We start from the raw sequence: 22,164 nt of genomic DNA, 5'->3' as shown, positions 1-22,164 counted from the left end.
GGCATAAGACACTTTCATTGGGAAGTGTAATCACTTAAATTGGAAATGGAAATATGCAGGGACCTTGGGAATGCGAGGAATATGAGCCAACTGAACTGCAGCTGGTGCTGTAAGAAGAATACTCTTAATCATATTATTCCGTAGTGATTTTAATTGGGATCCAATTCCTTTGCATAGATTAGTCACATTAAATTTTCGCAATAAAGTTTTTGGAATATCGCCTTTAATTTCAAAAGTATGAAGAGAGGTCCTGAGGAATTAAAGGAATCAAGGAATTAATGTAAATGATTCAGAGCGTTGTTGGCAAAAACTATAGCCCACTTGCACATCCACGAGTAAATTTTTTGACAAAGGTTCTTGATTTCAGGATAAACATTAAGGATCAAATGATTTAGAATTTCCCAATTTATCTATTTTCATACGATATCCTTTTCCAGGTATTTTGCAGTTACGTACTCGAGAAGTGCTTAATACCATCTCATCTCCTAAACGGGATCGACTTTAATTAGGCTTGAAGTATATCTGCACATGTTCCTCTAGGGTACCACAGGAAGAGTTTGATGAAAGTCTCAATCAAATACGACGGTGACACCTCTCATAATTTTGTCAGGTCATTTAGGTTTCTATCTACGCCTTCTATATCCGAATGGTGGCTCATCGAAAATTCATCCTAGACATTGAGACACCCTCTTCAAGAAGTTATTCCAATTGACTGTTTTTTTCGTATGGAACATACGAAATCTTTCGTGAGGAGAAAGTTTCATGCATTAAATAAGATTTGTTTCCAAGGTTTGTCGTCTACTATAAGATCGAGTTTTATACATGCTGCTTGATAGGTTAGCAGGACCTGTCCATTGACTTAGGAAAGAAGTTTGACAATGAAAATCTTCTGAATGAATTCTTAAGTGACGAAATTCCGATTGGCTATTAGGCTGAATATTGTATATTCTACTAAGAGGTGAGTGGTTGTCAATCCCGGCATGCCTTTTAACCTCTTGTGCTCGTTTTCTTCGGAGAACTTGCTGTTTTCACATGCCACTACTTTTTTTTTTGGCAATTATTTTCTGATAGGATATTTGTAAGCTATTACCTAATTATTTTGTTTTAAGTGCTTAAATACGGTCATCATGACGAATTTTTCTCCAAAAATTTGTTACTTATTTTTTGATACCCAGGTCCTGATAGAATTTAATGCCCCTCTCACAAGAAAATCCGCACAATTTCTAAGAAGCAATTTGTGAAAAAGAGAAAAAGGAAAGAAGTTTACCCTACTTTGGTGCCCCTAAAATTGTGGTGACCAGGTCTACGAACCTACAGAGGCGTTTGGTCATCGGACCCTGCCGACGAACTATCTAACATATAAGGAAAAAAAGAAAGAAAAAAAAAACAGTATTGTTGGAAAAAACATCTTAGTTAACAGTTACCTCTTGGTCATTTAAGTACCAGTGGAGTTCGGGAGCAGGTTCTGTCTGTGGTGATGAACAGTTCACATTTATGAAGTCTCCGACTTTGTAGTGGGACTGACTGCCTGTTATGATTGGCCCTTCACGAGCTGTTGGGGTAAAAAAAAAGCAAGATTTATGATCTCACGTTTAAGACATTAGTTAAAAATATTTCAGAAGATAGGTGTGTAAGGCAAATCGATATTCAAAATTTCACAGGTGACTTTTAAGGTAATTAGACCACCATAAATTTTACATTATGTTGGTGTAATATTAATTACATTCCAATAACTTTACGGTTACAGATTTAAGGAAAATAAAACTTCAACATTCCAGTTTTTGACCAGCGCAGCCATAATATACGCAAAGATCGGCAATAATGTTAAAATCAAAGCCTAGACTTATTTTTCACCCCAAGATTGAACCACCTGCTTCTACGATCTGTGACTTCTTGTAACCTTTCTAAGCTTGAATATCGGTCATATTAATAGTTACAATAATACTCCATCATTATAACTATTTTTCAACAAATTGTTTCTGTTCCCGATTATTGATTGGTTGGCCTGAAACTTTTAGAATGTATAAAATCTAAAATACAATGCTTGAATTAATTAAAGACGGCTTCAATTCAATATATTTTTGCTAGTTCAATGGAGAAAAAGGTGATATTAGAATCGAAATAGCTTTGATTGTGCAATTACATTTATAGCAGATATACATTTATACAGACATTGAGCGCTGTCTGAAAATGGCGACTACGCAAAAGGAGTGATATTAGCTAGCAAGAGAAACAAAACTAACGTAGGATATTGTTTTGCAAACTACATTTAATCGCTGAAAATCACTTAGTTATGAAGGATATGGACGATGAGTGGGACGAATTTTCCAATGTCAGTATAGAAAAAAAATCGATTTCATGATTGCATAGTTTTTACACAAATTGTGTGTTTGAAATTAGTGCAAAATGATCACGAAATTAAGTATAACAGTATTCTTAAGGTAGGCGAACAACTAACATAGTTTTTATATAATAAAGTATTCACTACCTCCGTCTAAAATTTATTCATCATAATTATTTATTATAACATAATACTTTAAAAATAAATATTTAATTTTTTAAACTATTTTTTTTTGTAAAAAACCCATTCCCCCCACCTAACATTTCCTTAGCATTTTTTCAAAGTGTATTCAATTTTTCTTCGATTACCAGACTTTTCTGTCCAACCCTTTGTTAGATACCAGAGAATACAATGAAACTTCATGAATATCTAGAAACAATACAGCCAAATGCTTGAAATTTCTCCCGAAAAACTTAATTTTTTCCAGCTTATCTTACATTTATCGTTACTAAACAAAACATATTGCAGGTTTCTTTTATTGCACTGTAATATAATCAATTATCATTTTTGCGAAGTTTCAAATGTGTAGAGTTAGTACATTTTTTTTTTTGTGCTCATGAGCTGTTCAAGCAAAAGAAAAACTTCGAAAATATGTTGTTGTGGAAATAAAGAAAAAAATGATTTCTTTTTCAGCTATAAACAGTTTGCGTATCCTTCCTGAAATTGCTTTAAGTTCTCTTAGTAATTTATGGACCGAAAATTTTCTTGTGGATTTACAAAGAAGAATAGCTTTTTAAATCTCTCACAATTTCAAAAATGATCTTGTGAAAATAAAGAAAGACAAAAAATGAATTTCAATTACTCTTTATGAAATTGCTTCTAGTTTTCTTAGTAATTTATTGACCAAAGATCTTGTGGATTTATAAAAAAGAATACGTAATCTCAAAAATGATCTTGTGAAAAAGAAAAGAAAGGGGAAAAAAAAGGAATTTCAATTAAAAACAGTTTATTTACCCTGCATGAAATTGCTTCAAGTTTTCTTAGAAGGGGGGTTCTTCTTGTAGATTTACAAAGAATATTACGGCTTTTTAAATCTCTCACAATCTGAAAAATGATCTTTTGGAAATATATATATATATATATATATATATATATATATATATATATATATATATATATATATATATATATATATATATATATATATATATATATATATATATATATACAGGGGCGGACTGGCTGACTTTGGCCCAGTCGGCAAAAAAATATTTTGGCCCACTTCTGTAAATTAGTCGAGCAAAGACATTAAACTACCACTAGTTCCTATTTTTCTTTAAGTTCCTAAATCAAGATTTAAAGTTCTAAAATAGAACATTGTGAAACGTAAAATAGAGCTAACACTGACACATTTTTTATGTGCCTTGAAAGGATACTTATGGTTATAAGCCTGAAAAGGCACATCTTTAGGCTTCTATACTGACAACATAGGAAGGACACGAGGAAAGAGATGAGGAACCAGGTAAATCCCCCCCCCCGGAAATTTTTTGAAATTGGTTGATCTATATAGGCCTAAGAAAAGAATCGGGACACAGGGTTCTAGTTCCCTTCCAAGCGATATTTTCAAAGTTGATGTCAAAAACGCAATTTTACAATTTTCGGTAGCGTTAAAGGAGAGGGAAAACAATGGGTTCCCAAAACAATTTTGTTTTCTCAACTTTTTTTTTCAAAATTGAAATCCATTTTAGTCTATCTTTGTTTACAATAAAATGTCGGGGGCTCTTTCCAGAAATTCTCCGAAATGGGAAGTTTTAGAAATGCAATTTTAGGCTACCCTTAGCAAAATTAATGGAACAGCACAGGGAGCTCTCTACAAAAACGTTTAGACTTTGAACTATATATTAAAAAACGCAAAACTAACTTTGATCACGTTTGGGAGAATAGGAGGGTCAGTGATGGCATTTAGAAGCATTTAAAAACTGAAGTATACTTAACCCAATTTTAAACTACATTTCGTTACTATAGGGAATCTGGCGACTCCCCCTTCGAAATTTTCCGACATTGAAATTTTAAAAATATAATCTTATAATATACATGTTTGGGAACATTGAAAAGAAAAGAGAAAGATTTCCCCAAAGATTTTTTAGAAGGGCGCGCCGTGCCCTTTCGCTTTTAAGCTAACCTTCGACCCCTGTCCTTGAAACGTCATTCTTTCGTTTCAATCATTTATCTACAAGAATCTGATTAGAATATATCTGAATGTTTTTTGCATTACCTTTAAAACTAAACATCAAAAAAGCTTTAATATTTTTAAAATAATTACTATCGAAAACACTTGAACTTTGTATGTACCTAGTATACCAAAAAGTAAAAGAAGCACCTTTTTCATTCAACAGAACTTCTCTACCCTTTTATCCCTTTTATCTGAAAGTGCACTGCCCCTTTTTTGGTCTGGAGGAAGTTCTCTCTGGGTACTTTTTTCTGAAACTGAAATCATTTTTGGCTATAGTGCAAATAAAAGGGTTACGAAGCTCTCCCATGAAAATTTCTATCAGTGAAATTCTATGCTATCTTTAGTGACTTTAAGGGAATGCCTAAGGTTCGAAGACTTTGTCTGGCAATTTTTCGATATTTAAGGGGGTCCAAAAAACAAATATGTCAAATTTTGCATTTTTTTAAAAAATCATTTAAAAAACTTCTCTGTCTTTTTCTACTTAAAAAGACGTTTGAATCTTGTTTCTATCCTAATTAGAACGAAAGATATAATTATTTTTGTTGCATTCTTTTAACTAATATTATATTTAACTTTAAAACTTGAAACGCGTTTCTCTCCATGATGCAATTTTTCAAAAATTTTTCGCATTCAAACTCTTATAAGTCAAGAACTGATAAAGACAAAATAATGAAATTTGGAGCATATCTTTTTCAAACAGTCTACTTTAATTTTTATACGGTGAATTCGAAAAAAACCATTACTTCAAAAATATGATGTTTTTTAAAAAAAAGTATCTTTGACTTTTTCGAAATTTTTCTTCAAATATTTTCTATTTTTATTGAATTAATATTTTTTAAATCGTCGAATAAAAATTAAAACTTAGATATTTGTGCATAGTTTTTTGAAAAAAAAAAATTGAAAATTGACCAAGAATATTTGGAGTTTTAGCAATTTAAAGCAACTCCATTTTTTTAGAAAACAATAACTAAATTTAAATACTTTTTTTAATATTTATGTTATCATTTTGCGAATCAAACTGATGGTGAATCAGGGCAAAAAATGTCAAAACTCTAAATTGTTACCATTTTTTTTCAAAATGTGTCCCGGACCACCTAAAATCTGTAATACACAATTTTCTTCTTGGGCCTTGATGCAAAAACCAAGAACCAGGTAAATCCAGACTCACTCATTTTTGGTAGGACCAATAAATAACATTAGTGTCCGATCGAAAGGCTAATAATGTTCCCACATTATTATTTACGAAGCAGAGGTCTAATCTTACATTTGTGACCCGTGTACATCGTGACCAATCGGAACAACCAATTCTCCACACGCAAAAATGAATTTTTAAAAAAGGAAAAGTTTGGACTTAACTCGTTCCTGCATCAAAGTCCTCAATTGTAGACTTAATACTATCGTGACATTAGGACTACAAAAGGACCTCATACCTGAAATACCTTAGGGACCCAGGGTTGCCAACTGCTCCGCATTTTGCGGAGTTGCTGCGCAAAAATGGCGAAACTATGCGGCTCCGCAAAGTTAATTAGCTCCGGATTTCCCTGCCGAAGTTTTCCAGCTTAAATTTTGCTATTTCATCATAATACACATGTTAATATGGGAAGTTAAAGATGCTTATACACAAACATTGAAATTGTGTATAAAGCTGTTTTATTAATTTAGAAATAATTATTTTCATACTAAAGCTTAAAATAATTATTAAAGCTCTAAAAAAAATCAGATGAGTGGTTTTAATTAATTTTATTGATTTTTATACAAAATTCCGAACTGCTCCGCAAAATTTTAAATTGCTCCTCAAAATCAGCACAGATGTTCCTCAATTTGTTTCTCCAAGGTTGGCAACCCTGGGACCCCGTTAAGTCTAAGTCTGGCTCTGATTACAACTAATGGTGCTCAAAAAAAAAAAAAAAAACTTAAACTTGCCGCCCCCCTCACCCCTGGAACTCAGGCCTAAATTCGCCTGTATTCAGCCCTTCTAAGTTGAAATTTTGTCCTGTTTCAGATTCAGTTTATCGTAGACCAGACTTGCTTTCCCGATGTGATTCTGAGATGAAAATACTCGTATAGCGATAAATTATATTAGACTAATGAAATCGATTCTCAACTGACAGCATTTAGTTGAATCTGCCGCAACCAGTAAATACCAGGCCAGGGGCGTGTACAGAAATTTTTGAGGCCCGTCACAAATGACTTTTACGGTCCCTCCTCCATTTTGTTTACCCAACGTCCTTAATGTATGTTTCACCCCACATTTAAAAAATCTCGGGCCCCCTTTAGGCTTGGAACTGGGCCAACAGATGTTCCTTCTCCCCCCCCCCCCCCAACCTTGCGCATGCCGTTGCTCATGTATCAACACCCCCAAAGCACGGCCCACACATTTATAGCATTGCCGGGACCGCTTTGTCCCGGCATATATATATATATATACAGGCCCGTGTCCAGAATTTCATAAAGGGAGGGGTTCTGGTTTCAATGTTTTATCGTTCCTACCTGCACTATCAGAAAAACACAACAGTGGGTCAAATAATTCATTTCTGTTTAATGGCCATAGGCGGATTTAGGACTGAGTTCCTGGGGGGGGCAGGATTTTTTTTTTAGCAACATTTTTATTGCCCTCCCCCCCCTCCACTCCCATGTTTTTGTCTTTTTCCTGTGATGCATAAGTCCATGCTTTACTTTTTTGTGTGTCGTTTTGATTAATGTGTGTTTTCATGCTGTCCTTTTTGAATTTACCTTAAGAGAGGGAGCCGGTATCAAAAGAGTGATGCAGGGCTCCCTTTTAAGTGGGAAATAGAATATGATCTCCAATTTTAGGGGGCCGGGGGTTTCTCCTCCGCAGGAAATTTTGTAAAATGGATATAAAATTCTGCATTTTGAAGCCTTATAGAGGTTAATTGGATAGACATAGAAATTGATAACTAGAGTATACAGTTGTATAATTTAGTTAAAACTTTGTAAGAAAGAGCCATTTTAAGTTTGAAAGAAAAAATAAACTATAGATTTCTCATTACAACAACCTTTTTTTAATTATAAGTAGAGTGCAGAAATCGAAAAAAAATAGAGGTAGTGTATCATTTTTTTTTCCTGGCTAAAAAGATTAACAATATGCAGTAGAAGTAATTGGAGCCCATTTAGCTTAGGATTTTCAAAGTCTTATCTAATTATTTTCAAGGACTCTAGAATAAGTAAATTTTTAATGCACTTCGTTTGTACTTTCTTGTCTCTGATATTTTAGTACTTGATTGTAAATTTTTATAGTCCTGTTCTAACTTTGAGAAATAGCTATTTTAAATTTAAAAGAGAAAAGTAACCATAGATTGCTCATGACAGCAACTTTTCTTCAGTTGCAAGTGGGGCAGAAAACGAAAAGAAATAGAAGTAGTATATTGTGTATTTTTTTCCGTGCTAAACATATAGACAATATGCAGAAGAAGTAAGATAAAAGCAATCAATACAAAAGAATTTCCAAATTACTGCATTCGGGATTGAATAACTAGCAAGATATGAAACATATGAGTCACAAAAATTTATTTCAAATAATGTTACAAACGTGAGATCCATAATTTTTACATTTTTAATACAGGATGTGGCAAGGAACTGAATTTGACATATTTTGGCATTCCTTCTCCTCTACCATTTGTTAGACATTTTAAAATTTAAGGTTTGTAGTCACACGTTTTGAAATATTCAAGGTTTTCAAGCGCTTAAAAATGAAATTAGTTTTTTCAAGCAATTTCTATTTTTTAAGGAACGAATCATGAATTTTTTTTTTTTTTGGAGTTAGGGACCCACTTCAAAGCTGGGGTCCTAAGCAATAGCTTGTTTAACTTATAGGCAAATTTGACCCTGTTTGTAATTCACTCTTACCTGCAAATTTTTGCTTGATTTTTTGTAATGTTTACGAAAATTTGTCAGTTTTTTATACCGTTAAAGGATTTTTACGATTTTACCAATCTTTGTTAGGTTTTTATAGACTTATAAAATTTCAGCAAAATTTTCAAAAACTTTTGACTCAAATATCAAACTCAATTATTTAGATTTCAATAATGGCAAGGACTGACTCACTTAGACTTAGATGATTATGACTAACCTTACTTTTTAAACAGCATTTATAAAGTAAGTAAAATTGTACTCTCCCTCCAAGTAAAAAGATTCATTTAATCAGAATACTCAGATAACTGAAATTTATTCAGTTTGCGATAGTATTTATAGAGAGAGAAAGAATTTCTTAAAGGGCCAATTAATCTACTTAGAACATAAATATTATGCACAAATATACTTGAAATGTGGACACAAATCATAACGAGTAGATTGTTCTGTTAGCGAGAATGGCGGAGGGGGAGTTTTCCCCCCTTTGCTTTCGGTTTTAATTTGTCAAAATAATCGTCAATTATTATAAGTGTTGCAGCTTAATGTAAAGCTCGTTTAGCCTATATTTTCATTCATATACTTGCCCAAATGGTTTTTAGTCCAAAATAGTGAATTTAAACACGTTTTTAGCACCGCAGTGACAGCTGTTTTATTTGTATTTAATGTCCGTTTCCCCCCCCCCCCCTTTTCTTTTCTCCCATCAGAAAAGGACATTTGCTTTTCTCTTCATTTTCATTAAACTATTCAAAAAAGAAAAAGTCATGATTTTTTTGTTTTAAGATTTTGGAAGCTATGTTGTTACTATAAAAAATCTTCCCAAAACTGGGGGGCATTGCCCCCTATGCCCCCCCTTAAAAATCCACCCATAACCTTCTGAAATATTCAAAAAAGAAAAAAAAATATATTTTTTAATTTTTGGAAGATGTGTTGTTACTACATAAAGTCCTCCCAAAACTGGGGGGGCATTGCCCCCCTCTGCCCCCCCCATAAATCCGCCCATGTTAATGGCAACAATGAAGGGCATAGCGGTGTGTGGGGGAGGGGGAGGTTCAAATTCGCAGAAGATGTGTTTTTAAGTGATATATTACCAATTCTATTATTGTATATTTTATATACAGTAAAGCCTAGTTTTTATTCGGCTCATGTTATCCGGATCAAATTTGTACAGTTAAAAATATATATTTACTTAAATAATAATTTAAAACTGTGAGTGTAAAACAGTGGTGCAACTAGAAAATAAGTTTTAAGGGAGATATGTTGAAAAAGAATCTAACCTGATAAGGGGAGCCGGGGGTTCTCACCCGGAAAATTTTGAAGATTTTAGTATTGAAAACGGAATTTTAGACGGTTGGCTCCGCGGAAATTTGTAGAAATTAAAGGCCTAAAACGGGATTATAGGCCATATTTATTGACGTTAGGGTAAAGAATAGGGCTCAGGGACTCTCCTTGATCTTTTTTTTTCTTAAAAAATTGATAGAAATTTATTTCTCCTTTTCTTTTCAAATTTTCTAAATTGAAGTTCCAAAAACGCATTTGCAGGCAAACTTTGAAGATTTTTACGGGGAGGGAATTTTGAATCTGTCCCCTGGATTTTTCTAAAATTTCCTAAGAAACTTAAGCAGTATCCTAATATATTAGAAACGGGGGAGGTTCAGAGGTTATTCCACTTACATTTTTAGTAAGTTTTGTTTTAAAAACCTAATTTTTGATGATATTTAAAAAAGGCGGTTCGAGGACCCTTGCTCGAATTTTTTCTGAAACAGGAGTTTTAAAAACGCAATTGTACAACCATATTTGGAAACATTAGTGCCCTTTCCGCACTGAAACAAAACCAAACCCGAGTTAAGGTGATTTTTTACAATTTTAAGCGATGTTGTTAGATATTCGGGGGCTTTTTCTGGAAATTTTGCAAAACTGAAGATCTGGAAACAAAATTTGAAATGCTCCGTAATGCTATTTGCATGGGGCGGGGGGGGGGGGGGGGGGGGGTTCGGAGGAGCAGCACTTTGGAGAAGACTTTCTTATTTTCAGACGAACTAGAAAAAAGGAAAAAAATTGCTGGGAAACTTCAAAGATAATGTTTTGTTTTTTTAAATGCTATAAACAGATGAAATACACCTTCAGCTCAGTCATTTCTAGCCGAAGACTGCAGTTTCGTGCTAATTAGCAGTCATCATCTCGGCATAGAAACGAGGCTAGCACGAAACTGCAGTCCTCGGCTGGAAATGACTGAGCTGGCGGTGTATTTCATGTATTTCTGCTTTAGCCCTGGCTAATGGGCGGTAATTTACTGACTATAAACAGATTTTTCAACATTAAAGTTAGTTTTAAATCAAATTTACACTTTTCTTTGGTTTTTTATTATGTTTCTCCAATGGGAGGGGTTTAACCCCTAAAACCCTCCCCTTGGACACGGCTCTGTATATATATATATATATATATATATATATATATATATATATATATATATATATATATATATATATATATATATATATATATATATATATATATATATATATATTAAAAACAGTTCACGTACCCTTCATGAAACAACTTCTAGTTCTCTTGGAAATTTATTGACGAAGGTCTTCTTGTGAATTTATAAAGAAGAAGATAAGGGCTTTTTAAATCTCTCACAATCTTAAAAATGATTTTTCTTTTCTAAAAATAAATAAGGGGGTTCGCCTACTAAACTTGATGTCGCATCTTTATTAGTTACAAAAGGAATGCAAATGAGTCAATTCCTCCTACTAACCTATAGGATTTCCAGGATGTGATTGCTCAGGATCTCTTTCTCCTACCACAAGCTCCTCACTGGCTGTGGAATAGGTCTGACTGACCGTGGCTGTGCATCGCAGTGTGATGGCCCCTTGAGACAGGTCGCGATCTCGAACTCCAAAAATGAGTCCTAGAGATGAAGTTTGCAATCCTCCCTGATGATTTTCGATCTGGTATGACCGTTCCATTGGTAAGTCAGCCTAGAATGAAGAAAGTAAAAGTTTCAGTGAAACAGGCATTGAAATAGGGGCAAACAGCAATTTTTTATGCTATAATGGGGTTGTTTCCTTCAGTCAAAAGCACTGTTTTTAGTCACTAAAATTGATACAATAAGAAAAAAAATAAAAACTCATGGAGCGAGGAAAAAAATTTCATTTTCCCAACGTTTAATTTTTAATTAATTTTTCGAAATGTACAATTTTGAAAACAAAGCATGGTCTTTATGACGTAACAAATGCTGTACTTTGGCGCATCTGTCTACCGCGTTTCCGCGTTATGATAATCAAGAAGCGAATTAAATATTTTCCCTCTGTGAATGGGATCAGTGAATGGCATTTCGTCATTTGTGATGTCATCGGCAGAAGCGTAAACAATGAAAGCGCACCGATTACAAAAATATATATTTCTAAATATTAAACTCAAGTTATTTAAAGCATGTTCAACTCCTATCTTTTTAAGCATGCTCATTCAGAAAAAAATAGTACTTTTAAAATTTCGGAAACGACCTCATTGTGTATACCATTACTATTATCAGATTTTGCTCTGCTTACACGAGTAATTAATTTATTTATCATCAGCATTATTTGTTTCTATTAAAAATCAAATGGCAGCTTTAAAAAATAATGTAGTTGACGAATTTACGAACACTAACGATTTTGCGAACTATTCGCTAGTCCAGACAAATCTTCCATTGAAACAATGTAATTTTTCACTCTTTTTTACGAACTTGACTTTAGGTCAAAGCAACTCATTGCTAAAAATTCCAGGAAATATTGGAAAAGAAGGTAATCTCTTTTATTCTTATTGTAATTATCTTATCTGTCTTATTCCATGATTGAATTTTTTCAATAAATAGATATTAAGTTGCCATTGATAAAATGGCTACTTAAAAAAGTAACGCAGTTGATGCTCAATTTAAGAACTTCTAATTTACGAACACTCATGATTTTCCGAACTATTCGCTAGTCTAGACAAATCTTACATTGAACCAATGTAATTTTTCACTCTTTTTTACGAACTTGACTTAAAGTCAAAGCAACTCATTGCTAAAAATTCCAGGAAATATTGGGAAAGGAGGTAATCTCTTTTATTCTAACTGTAATTATCTTATCTGTCTTATTCCATCATTGCATTTTTTTCAATAAATAGATATTAAGTTGCCATTGATAAAATGGCTACTTAAAAAAGCAATGCAGTGGAAACTTAATTTAAAAACTTCTAATTTACGAACACTCATGATTTTGCGAGCTATTCGCTAGTCCCGAAAAATCTTGACTCTTTTTACGAACTTAACGTAAGGTCAAAGTAGCTTTTTCCTAAAAGTTCTAGCACCAGCACCGGCGACAGGAAATAGTGGGAAAGAAGAAACTCCATTTCATTCAAACTGTACTTTTATTCTTTTCTTCTATAAACAAATTAATTTCTTAAAAAGCGGTTAGCGCATCGTACGATCTGAATTTCTTGATGTCAATTTATTTTAATCCTGTTTTTATTTGGCGCAAAACAAAGAATGAAATATCAATAAGTATTGGTAGAACTCGCCCCGGGTAAACAGGCCATCATTGTCGACTAAAGTCTAACTATATGAAACAAAAAATGTTGTAAGAAGTAGCTCAGCTATTAGAAGTCTCCCACCATGATAATGTTTTATATGAGTTGAAAAAAAAAATGATATAAATTTTTATCTCTCCTCTCATAATGATGAGATAGGACAGAAGAACAGACAGGAAAATAAACTTACCATAAGCAGCCAACTTTCAGGCTTTTGACAGCAGCTGAGAACAGTATAAGAACACAATTCAGTTTTCAAAAATATTCTGACCACTGAAATATTAAATGTTCTTCCACAATAATTTCTATATTTGAGAACTTTTTTTAAAATGCTGTTTTATGCACATTTATTTGTTTCTAATTTCTTTAGTTGCCACTTCTGCTGCTTGACACACGTAATTCTTTTCTCGCAATGAGCAGAAATGAAGGCAAAAGGAAGTGACTCCTGAAAAAGTGAGGATCACATAACGCAAAATCTAGACCTTAATGCCTCGGCCGATAGATGGCAGTACCTTCTATCACCACTTCTGCAATTTACGCATGGTTCTGAAAAGGAGGAAATTCTACAGGAACCCTGCGCTCATGGTAACTGACCACAGATCTTTCAGTCTTACGGATTTAATGATCGTCAACTCCACATGTACTCGGTGGGTATTTGGCAGTACCGAGAATCGAACCATGCACCCTCTGATCCCGAAACTTCAAGGATATACAAACATAATTTGATTATGATTTTTTAAAAAAGTTTTAACAAAAATCTTGAACTCAGACCAAAATGCCTCACCTTCTTGCCATTGATGAACCAAGCGAGTTTAGCAGCAGGTCTTGAAGGTCCTGCTCTGCATGTGACGTTGACGGTATCACCTACTTCATAACGTGGTTGAACACCCAATATCGATGGATCTTCCTGCGGGAGTACTAAAATAAACAAAACCGTCAACAACATCTTGGAGTAGGTACAGAACCATAATAAAATAATATCAGAAGTTCAATGTGGGACATGTCTATTTCATATCTCAACGTCATCTTGTGAAAATAAAACATTTTATTTTGTAAAAAAATAATTTTAAACACTCATGAGAGCTTTCAACACCTTTTTAGTCAATAATAAAATTAACAGAAGAGTTATTAAATCACAAACTTTTGAAAAATGTAATTTGTATGGCGGAGGCTCTGAATTTTTTCTGCATTGAGAAAGAGGTTTCCTATAACTCTGAGCTAATAGCACTGAGGAATATTCGTAAGTACTTCTAACTGATATCCTATTGTTCCATTAAGGGTTGAAACATTTACAGCAGAATCTTCCAAAGATGTTCCGCAAATACTTGAATCTTTGCTCGAAGTTCAACGAAATATTGTATAGCAAGTCGTACGAAATTATGATGGCATGATCTTTAATTTACTTGAAGGTACGAACCTAATTTTTTACAACTTTTATCGAGAAATAAGGAGAGATTTAATTAAAATTTTTAATATTTTTTTTTAGAATTGGATGCTTGTTTTTTAAGGAGAAATTATTAAAAACAGCGGAGCGTAGGAGTTAAGATAGAAATTACCACCTCATAGCTGGGGCTTAGGTAGAACTACAAGCATGTATCAGACATCTCGTTACGTTTGTGGCTACTCTAGGGTGCTAAATTTAATTTAGCAACCAATGTGAAGGTAATCTAATTTTCCAAGAGAGGCTTACTGTCTCTAACACCGTCATGGTAATTCCAGATAATTGATCCTCCAATAGGGTGAAACTGCATTCTTTGGATGTCAAAATGAAATGTTTGGTTTTCGTTTCTAGCGTAAGTATAGTTTCAACAGAAATCTTAATGCTTCAGTATTGAATTCTTGATTTGATGATTCATCCAATGGATTGTAAGCCAAAAAGGTAGTTATGGCGTGTTTGAAATTACAATTAAAATATTATATTAATTTAATACATATTTGCTCATATCTTGTGAAAGTTGGTGTTAATGAAAGCTATTTTACTGTCTCTCGTGGAATATTATATATGAAACAGAGAAAATTATAATTAATAGAAACTAACCTGGACAGTTTGCGAGTCGCGAATCAGAACTTTTCTCATGATGAGCGCCGAGCGGAATGTAACAAATTATCTGGGCAGTTTGCGAAACCTATTGGCCTGCCACTGATTTCCAATCTGTCTCTGAGCCATTAAAATAATAAATCAGCAATGCACTTTTGTTCCAAAATAAAAAAAAAAAAAACGTAAAAAGTCGACACAATTTATGGAAGTTACTTTTTGAATTATATTGTAATCATTTTTTAACAAAACTTTTATTTCTTCCTTAATTTTAGCGCTAGTTCGAGAGTACGACAAATATATTCAGGACTTATCCCTTTGCAAAAATGATAACTCCTTTGAAATTCGCTTCAATGGGCATTTACTAATTCCGCACTTTTTGCTGTTAAAAGATGAGCTAGAGTAGGAATTCCTCATTTCATTGCTAGCAGATGGCAGCACCAATTCCATTATAAAGAGTAGGTATTCAGTGTACAGTGTGCTTTCGTTTTTAAATTTAAAAAAAAAAAAGAAAAAAACAGAAATCTTAATTTCATCCGCTTTAAACAGTACATCAAGTAAAGTAAGAAAAACAGCGTTAAAAAAAAGCACAAATTTGCCAATTACAGCAGACACGTGTTTCGGCGTTACAGGGAACGACTTTTTCAATGCAAAAAGTAATGAGCTTATGGATGAAAAGACATCCGAGAAAAGCTGGTCCGACAAAGGATTTTGTCGGATGTCTTTACATCCATATGCTCATTACTTTTTGCATTGAAAAAGGCGTTCCCTGTAACGCCGAAACACGTGTCTGCTGTAATTGGCAAATTTGTGCTTTTTTTTAACGTTGTTTTTCTTACTTTACTGTTCAGCACAAAGGTATTTATTTATCTTAGTACATCAAGTGTTCGACAAATATGAAAGTCACCGCTGTGGCATCTCTGAAGAAATTCGCCCTAAAAAAGCATTTCAGGCCATAAAATGCTGCATATCTTCCCACCGATTTTCTAAAACGGTTAACAGATCATGTAAAAACAAAATATATAGAACCTCCCCCCCCCTTTAGAAGCAACTTATTTATGGCAGACAAGTGCGGCTTCCGTTTCAACGAGCACTTCGAGAGAATGTCCGGTTTAGCTCAAACAGCACACGGTAGATAGAAACACCATCTATTGACGTTGCGATACTTTTGATCCAGACCAGGAGGCAAACAACTCTTAACCCAGTCCCTCCAGAGGCTTTAATTTGTAATGGGAACTTGGAGGACTTTGTGATTACGACAGATTTACATGCATCAGTCACCATTATTGACAAACTACTCACAAAACGGTGAAAAAATAACTTCGAATGTAGCAACTTCTATTTGGTAAAACAATACCAAACACACACGTACAGCACAGTAGTATCTTGCCTAAGATACCATAGAATAATCAATCGCTTAAACACCCAATACGACAGTTGAAAGCAACCAAAAATTTTTTTGAACTGCTTCTAAATGAGACTCAGTTCTGGGTGCATAAGCACTCGAAAATTGTTGCCCTTGTATTTATTTAACACTTAATTCTATATCGACTGTACACGGTCGCCCCTTCAATGGTTTTGGATACGTCAACGCTAGACTTACCCTCAACTACCATTTTGCACTTCACCAGTTTGTGTGCCCCGAGGACATAGCCCACAAAGCGCTTTCATAGAGCGCGTTGAGTATAAGCTGACAGCTTGTAATACGTAATAGAACTTAAACTATTTCAAACTTTTTGTGATCAGGAATTACCCCTGGGCTGCAAATTATCAAAACTTATTCTTTTCTAATGTAAAACGTTGACAATATGACAATATAAGCAATGTAGAAAGTATAAATTCCGTGAACAGGCGAGTTTTCAAGCAATTTTTCCATTGACACAATTTTGTACCGAGCAGAAAAAAATGTGCGTAGTACTGTTAAAACTTCGTTCCCATACTTCAATCAATGAACCGAAAACATATTGTTTCATTAATGTATTCACGCAAATGTTAGAAAATATACATAATTTCAGAAGTTTGCTGATACATTCCTGAAGAACCAGAATATTATGACCACCTGCTCAAGAATGTTTTTGGGGTAATAGGGAGAGGGTAATCGTGGTGCTGAATTAAGTAGCGTTACTTTCGTAGCAGTTTTGCAAAAGTATTAATTCCGGCTCAAATCCGCACTAACACGTCCTTTTTTCACTTAACTCTCCAAAATGAGGTAAATATTGTTAAGGTGATAGTTCACATTATCAGAGGCACACTATAATTGTTCCATGTAGTGTTAAAAATATTGAAAGTAACGTTTTATTTGGAAACAAACAGATCTTTGCCCTTCAGCAAAATAGAAATTAACCCTTTTCTTGCCGCAGCTACGTAAGTAGTGTCATATAGAGTGACGGTACCAGTAACATATAAGGGTCCAGTAACAGACAGCCATAAGTTTGGATTGAAATAATAAGAATTTTAGGCGGGTAAAACTGATGCTGCTGCTACCCATGAATACGGTGTTTTGTGAGCTACTTGGTATTTACAAGGCAGTGGTGGAAGGTTAAGAACAGCCACCACGAGGTCTGCCGGTGTTTCATGTTTATTTGAATTTAATAAGATTTTAGATCCAAAAATAAAGAACTTTTGCATATTTTGAAGAGAAAAGGGGAATTCTGTCCATTACTCATCCTACCTGTTACTGGGTATCATCAGAATTGTCGGTGTCTGTTACTGAGGGTCAGACCGTTTTTTCGAAATTGAGCAAATAAAAATAGAATTAACTCATTCAGAGGATCCAGAAGCAGCCACACGTTAGATGAGATGTTGCAAGAGAAAGAAATAGTTTTAAAAGTCTAAATACATTTAAAGGCTAGAAAATTGAGTTAACCTGAGAGCGATTTGCACGTCTGTTACTGATGTCGTTACCCTATTTAGGGAAATGTAAGGCAATGACGCTCACTCAAATATCCCCAAACAAAATAAATTTGAAACGCGCAATCGGTACCACTATCTAGGTAATATTCTAATAAGTGGCCAGTAGGGATGCAGTCATTGTCGAATGTAAACTGTTTTTTTGTGACCTCACATTGTTAGTTTTCAGCTGTTTTACTGTAAATTTCTACAACTTGAAGCTTACTGCATACGCCACACACTTCTTTTCAAATGTTAATTTACGCATTACATCTATAAAATATATACAGGATATGGAGACTGAAATCAGCTACTTTGCGAAGTGTTCACTATAGACACCGAAGCGGGGTTCTGCTACCATTAGCACACTTTGTGGAAAGTGGCCGCTTGAAGTCTCTTGTTGAGGTCGCTACAGACATAGTGTGTGGTGGTGTGAATAGCCGGCACAACTTTTTATGTGACTTTAATGTTCTTAAACGCTATACCTAAGTTTCGAGCATAAACCAAAAAAGAAAAATAAATAAATAAAATTAAGAAATCCCGAAATTTTCTTGAAAATAAGTTAATTACAAACTGTTCTTGAGACTTTGGAGTTGCACTTCATCAAAAAAATTGTAATCTTGACTTTATATTTGCATTCTATCTTAAGTGAGCCGTTATCCCTCTTTCCCCTAAAAGCTTGAAATATTTTAGTTCACCATGTTGTAACAAGTTATCATCGGTTTCTATTATTCTCAATTTCATTCATTCAAATACATTTAGGACTTATTTATTTAGGCAGTATTAGAAACTGATAATGTATTTTTTGGTTTTTGACTTAGTACATGAATAAAATGTGCCCACCCCAAAAAAAAAACGCCGAATCGCTATTACTAGCAAAATTTTTATACTTGAAAGTCTTTGAAAAATTCTTCTTTTTTCTGCTGCTATATTTTGTATGCATTAAAGAAAAAAAGTAAAGGTTTCTTTTAAGCACTCTGGAAGTCGTAAATGTAGAATTAATTTTTGCAGTATAAAATAAAGTTTTGGGTCTCATTGATTTTTCTCTCTTGTCAGGAGTGCTCACTGGTCTTAATTTCCAGACTAAACGAGCTCATAGTGTGTGTTTCAAATTAAATTTTTAAAAATTTAATTTGAAAATGCAAATGCGTAAACAAGTTGTTTACGCATCAAGCAGTAATTTACATGGAGTTGTTTACGGAATCTAGGAATTGAAGTAGCTCCATTTCGCATTACAGGAAAGCTGCTTTTTAAACTATACACCCTTGTGCGAATTAATGGAATCAAGCTGATAATTTATAATTTTCGAATTTTTTAGGTTGTTCAATCTTTTTTTATAACAGCTGTTTAGTCTACCAGTTGATTAAGCACTATAACTTCACGTTTTTTTTTGTCATAAATATTGTGTTTTGTTTAAGTGTGATAAATTTCTACATATTTTTGCCGTTTTTTCTCAATCCGGTCACTTTTTTTCTTTTTGTTAGCCATGGATATTTCTCCACGGAAGAGGCAGGTCATTGCGACATTGAGTGAGAATCTGAATGCACAACAAAAGAAAAAATGATTTGTGCTTTGCTAAAAACATGGTTTAGAGATCAAGAATTCAAAGAAAAGTGCAAAACTCTAGTTGACTCTATGCCCAGTAGAGTGAAAATGGTCCTGGACAAAAAACGGGGGGGGGGGGGGGAGGATAATATGGGGTGATTTTGATTTTATAATTAAATGATGTAAATAAAAGTGATTTTGTAAAAAAAAAATTGGCTTGATTCCATTAATTCGCACAAGAGTGTAAGTTTTTAAAAAAAGTTCTTGACTCGGAAGATATTTGCGAAATAGCACATTAGAAACATGTAAAACGCATAAGTCTTGCAATTTTTATGACACAGACATTTTGGAAAAAGATAGGCTGTTAATAAAAGAACAATGCCATTTTTTGATTTTGAAAATTCCAAGAGCAAAATAGTTTCGTACAACTAAACATTTCGGGACTTCAGGAAGCGATCCGCAGCGTTTTGTTATAAGTTTATTTCATTAATTTTGAAGTCGCGTGGCATTCTGACAGCCAACAAGACATAAATAAAATATTTTATTGGACGAGACGCAAAACTAAACGCTCTGAAAAGCTAACCGCGCGCACTAAATCACGTGCATAAAAACCATAATGCTCCTTGTCTTGAAGACCATCCGAAGATATTTTCATATCCCGTACCATCCGAATCCCTTCTCTCGCTACAGACTGGAGTTTCGGTTTTTGAATTTTATTTTCCGGCCCAGCTTATCGTAAAAGTTTATTGCAAAGCAACTGATTTGTCCCGGACTTAAATCTGGTAGAGAAAGCGAAGGAAAGTTTTGTTTATTTTGTTTTTCGTCGAAGCCCGATAAGCGATGCTTTTTTATCGATGAAATATCTCGTGTTAGATTCCCTATCGATGAAATACCTTGAGGAGGGAAGGACTTCAGGCGACTTATCCAGATTTAGATTCTACGGAATTTTCTTTCTTTATTTTTCGTCTCGTGAAATCATCGGACAGGCCTGGGCTAATATCCTGAAACGCATTGAGCAATGTCAGCTTAAAGTTTTTAGGGATTTTTGAGAAAGTGCGATAAGGAAACAGATTACTTACATCTGATAGTCGATTTTCGTGTTCGAAATAAAATAGCATGCAGAGTTCAGAGAGAGCTATTTTGAGTTTAAAACAATTGCTGTGCGTTTGCTTTAATTTTAAATGGTTTTTGAGTATGAGTAATGGGGTTGTTTCCTTCAGTCAAAAGTAGTACTTTTTGTCACTGAAATTGATAGAATAATAATAATAATAAAAAAAATAATAATAATAACATGGACCCAGAAAATACTTTCATTTTCCGAACAGTTTTTTTAAAATTAATTTTTTAAAATGTCCGATTTTTGAAACAAGGCGTGGTCTTTATGACGTCACAAATCATACACTTTGCCGCATCTTTCTATCGCGATTCCATGTTATGATAATCAAGAAGCGAATGCGAATTAAAATTGCGCTCTACGCTTGCTATCAACCATATCGTTGCCAATACACGTGAGTAAAGATGCAAATTAAATATTTTGCACTGTGAATGGCAACACAGAATGGCATTTCATCATTTGTGACGTCATTTGACAGACGCATAAACATTGAAAGCGCGCCGATTTAAGTAATTTTTTAAAAATATTAAACTTAAATTATTTAAAAAATGGTCAGATCCTATGTTTTTATGCTCTCAGAAAAAAATACTTTTAAAATTTTGGAAACGACCCCATTGCACAGCAGTTCAATGTTATTTTTAAAACAGTAATCAGGACGGTGATCAGGCAGTTTTTAAAAGAAGATACTTTTTTTTTGCAGTACAAGTTTCATTTGTAAAAAAAATATAAATAAGTAAACAAATAAGTTAATAAATTAAGTAAAAAAATGAGAACATCATTAAATCTAGATTTACCGAAGTTAGAACCAAACCATATCAATAAAAATATGGTTCATCAAGGAATATTCATATTATAATTAAATTTGCTTATCTTAACGAAATTTTTCCATTTCAAAAAATAATTGAATTAGTTTGCTTAGTAAATCTTTGTCCACTTGCAATGTTTGGAATAACTGAAGAAAACTCTTTGTCATACAAAATTTGAAACTGAAGAAAACGACACGTTGATATGATAGTTGAAAATTGTCTTTTAATTTCAGTGTAATAGGTTTGATGTAAGTGGTTAGATTTTAGAATATAGTTTACATAACTTAAAACATAGGTTACAAGAAATTTGTAACAAGTTTCATGATTTTAAATCATTGTACATTTCAATTCTTGCTTAAAATCTTCCTTTGCCTGAGAAGAAAAAAAATTGTTTGACATCTGAAAGTATAAGATGAAAAAGGCTAAATAAGACTGCAAAAAAAAAAAAAAAATGTTGATCATAGGGTTCCAAGTTTTTGCCCGAGTATAGAGCACTTATATAGCTGGTCATTGACCGATGAATATGCCAGAGTGAGCAACAAAGATGAACATTTTCATGCAGAAATTCTGTATATACTGCAAACACTCTGAATATTTTCTCCAAAAATCTTCAAATCATAGAAGTGGTTTTGCGGAAATTCTGCGACATCCTGCACAATTTCTGAAGCTTTCTTGGAATTAAATTTGTAAATCGAAAGTACCCGCAAATGCCGAACTCAAAAGAAGACATTTTTGGTCCAAAAATTAGTTGATGCTCATACGAAACCACTTCATATTGGGTATTTGGCAGAATCATATACTTGTATTTTTTCTGCCTAATTAAATTAAGGTGATATTTTT

The 22,164-nt window shown here is 33.6% G+C and overlaps 1 protein-coding gene across 1 annotated transcript in view; it reads right to left on the bottom strand.

The window, feature by feature from the left end:
• LOC129224984 (synaptogenesis protein syg-2-like) overlaps positions 1 to 22,164 on the bottom strand; it is a 252,472-nt gene that overhangs the window by 4,562 nt on the left and 225,746 nt on the right. Inside the window, exons 4-6 of the mRNA XM_054859532.1 lie at positions 13,720 to 13,853; positions 11,143 to 11,365; positions 1,425 to 1,552 (exon numbers count right to left, since the gene is read on the bottom strand). Coding sequence (XP_054715507.1) covers positions 1,425 to 1,552; positions 11,143 to 11,365; positions 13,720 to 13,853 — 485 coding nt within the window. The remainder of the gene's footprint in view (positions 1 to 1,424; positions 1,553 to 11,142; positions 11,366 to 13,719; positions 13,854 to 22,164) is intronic.

This window comes from Uloborus diversus, chromosome 6, assembly GCF_026930045.1.
Source record: "Uloborus diversus isolate 005 chromosome 6, Udiv.v.3.1, whole genome shotgun sequence".
NCBI classification, from domain to species: Eukaryota; Metazoa; Arthropoda; class Arachnida; order Araneae; family Uloboridae; genus Uloborus; species Uloborus diversus.
Note: the sequence above shows the minus strand (reverse complement) of the source record. Positions and strands in the feature narration are given on the sequence as shown.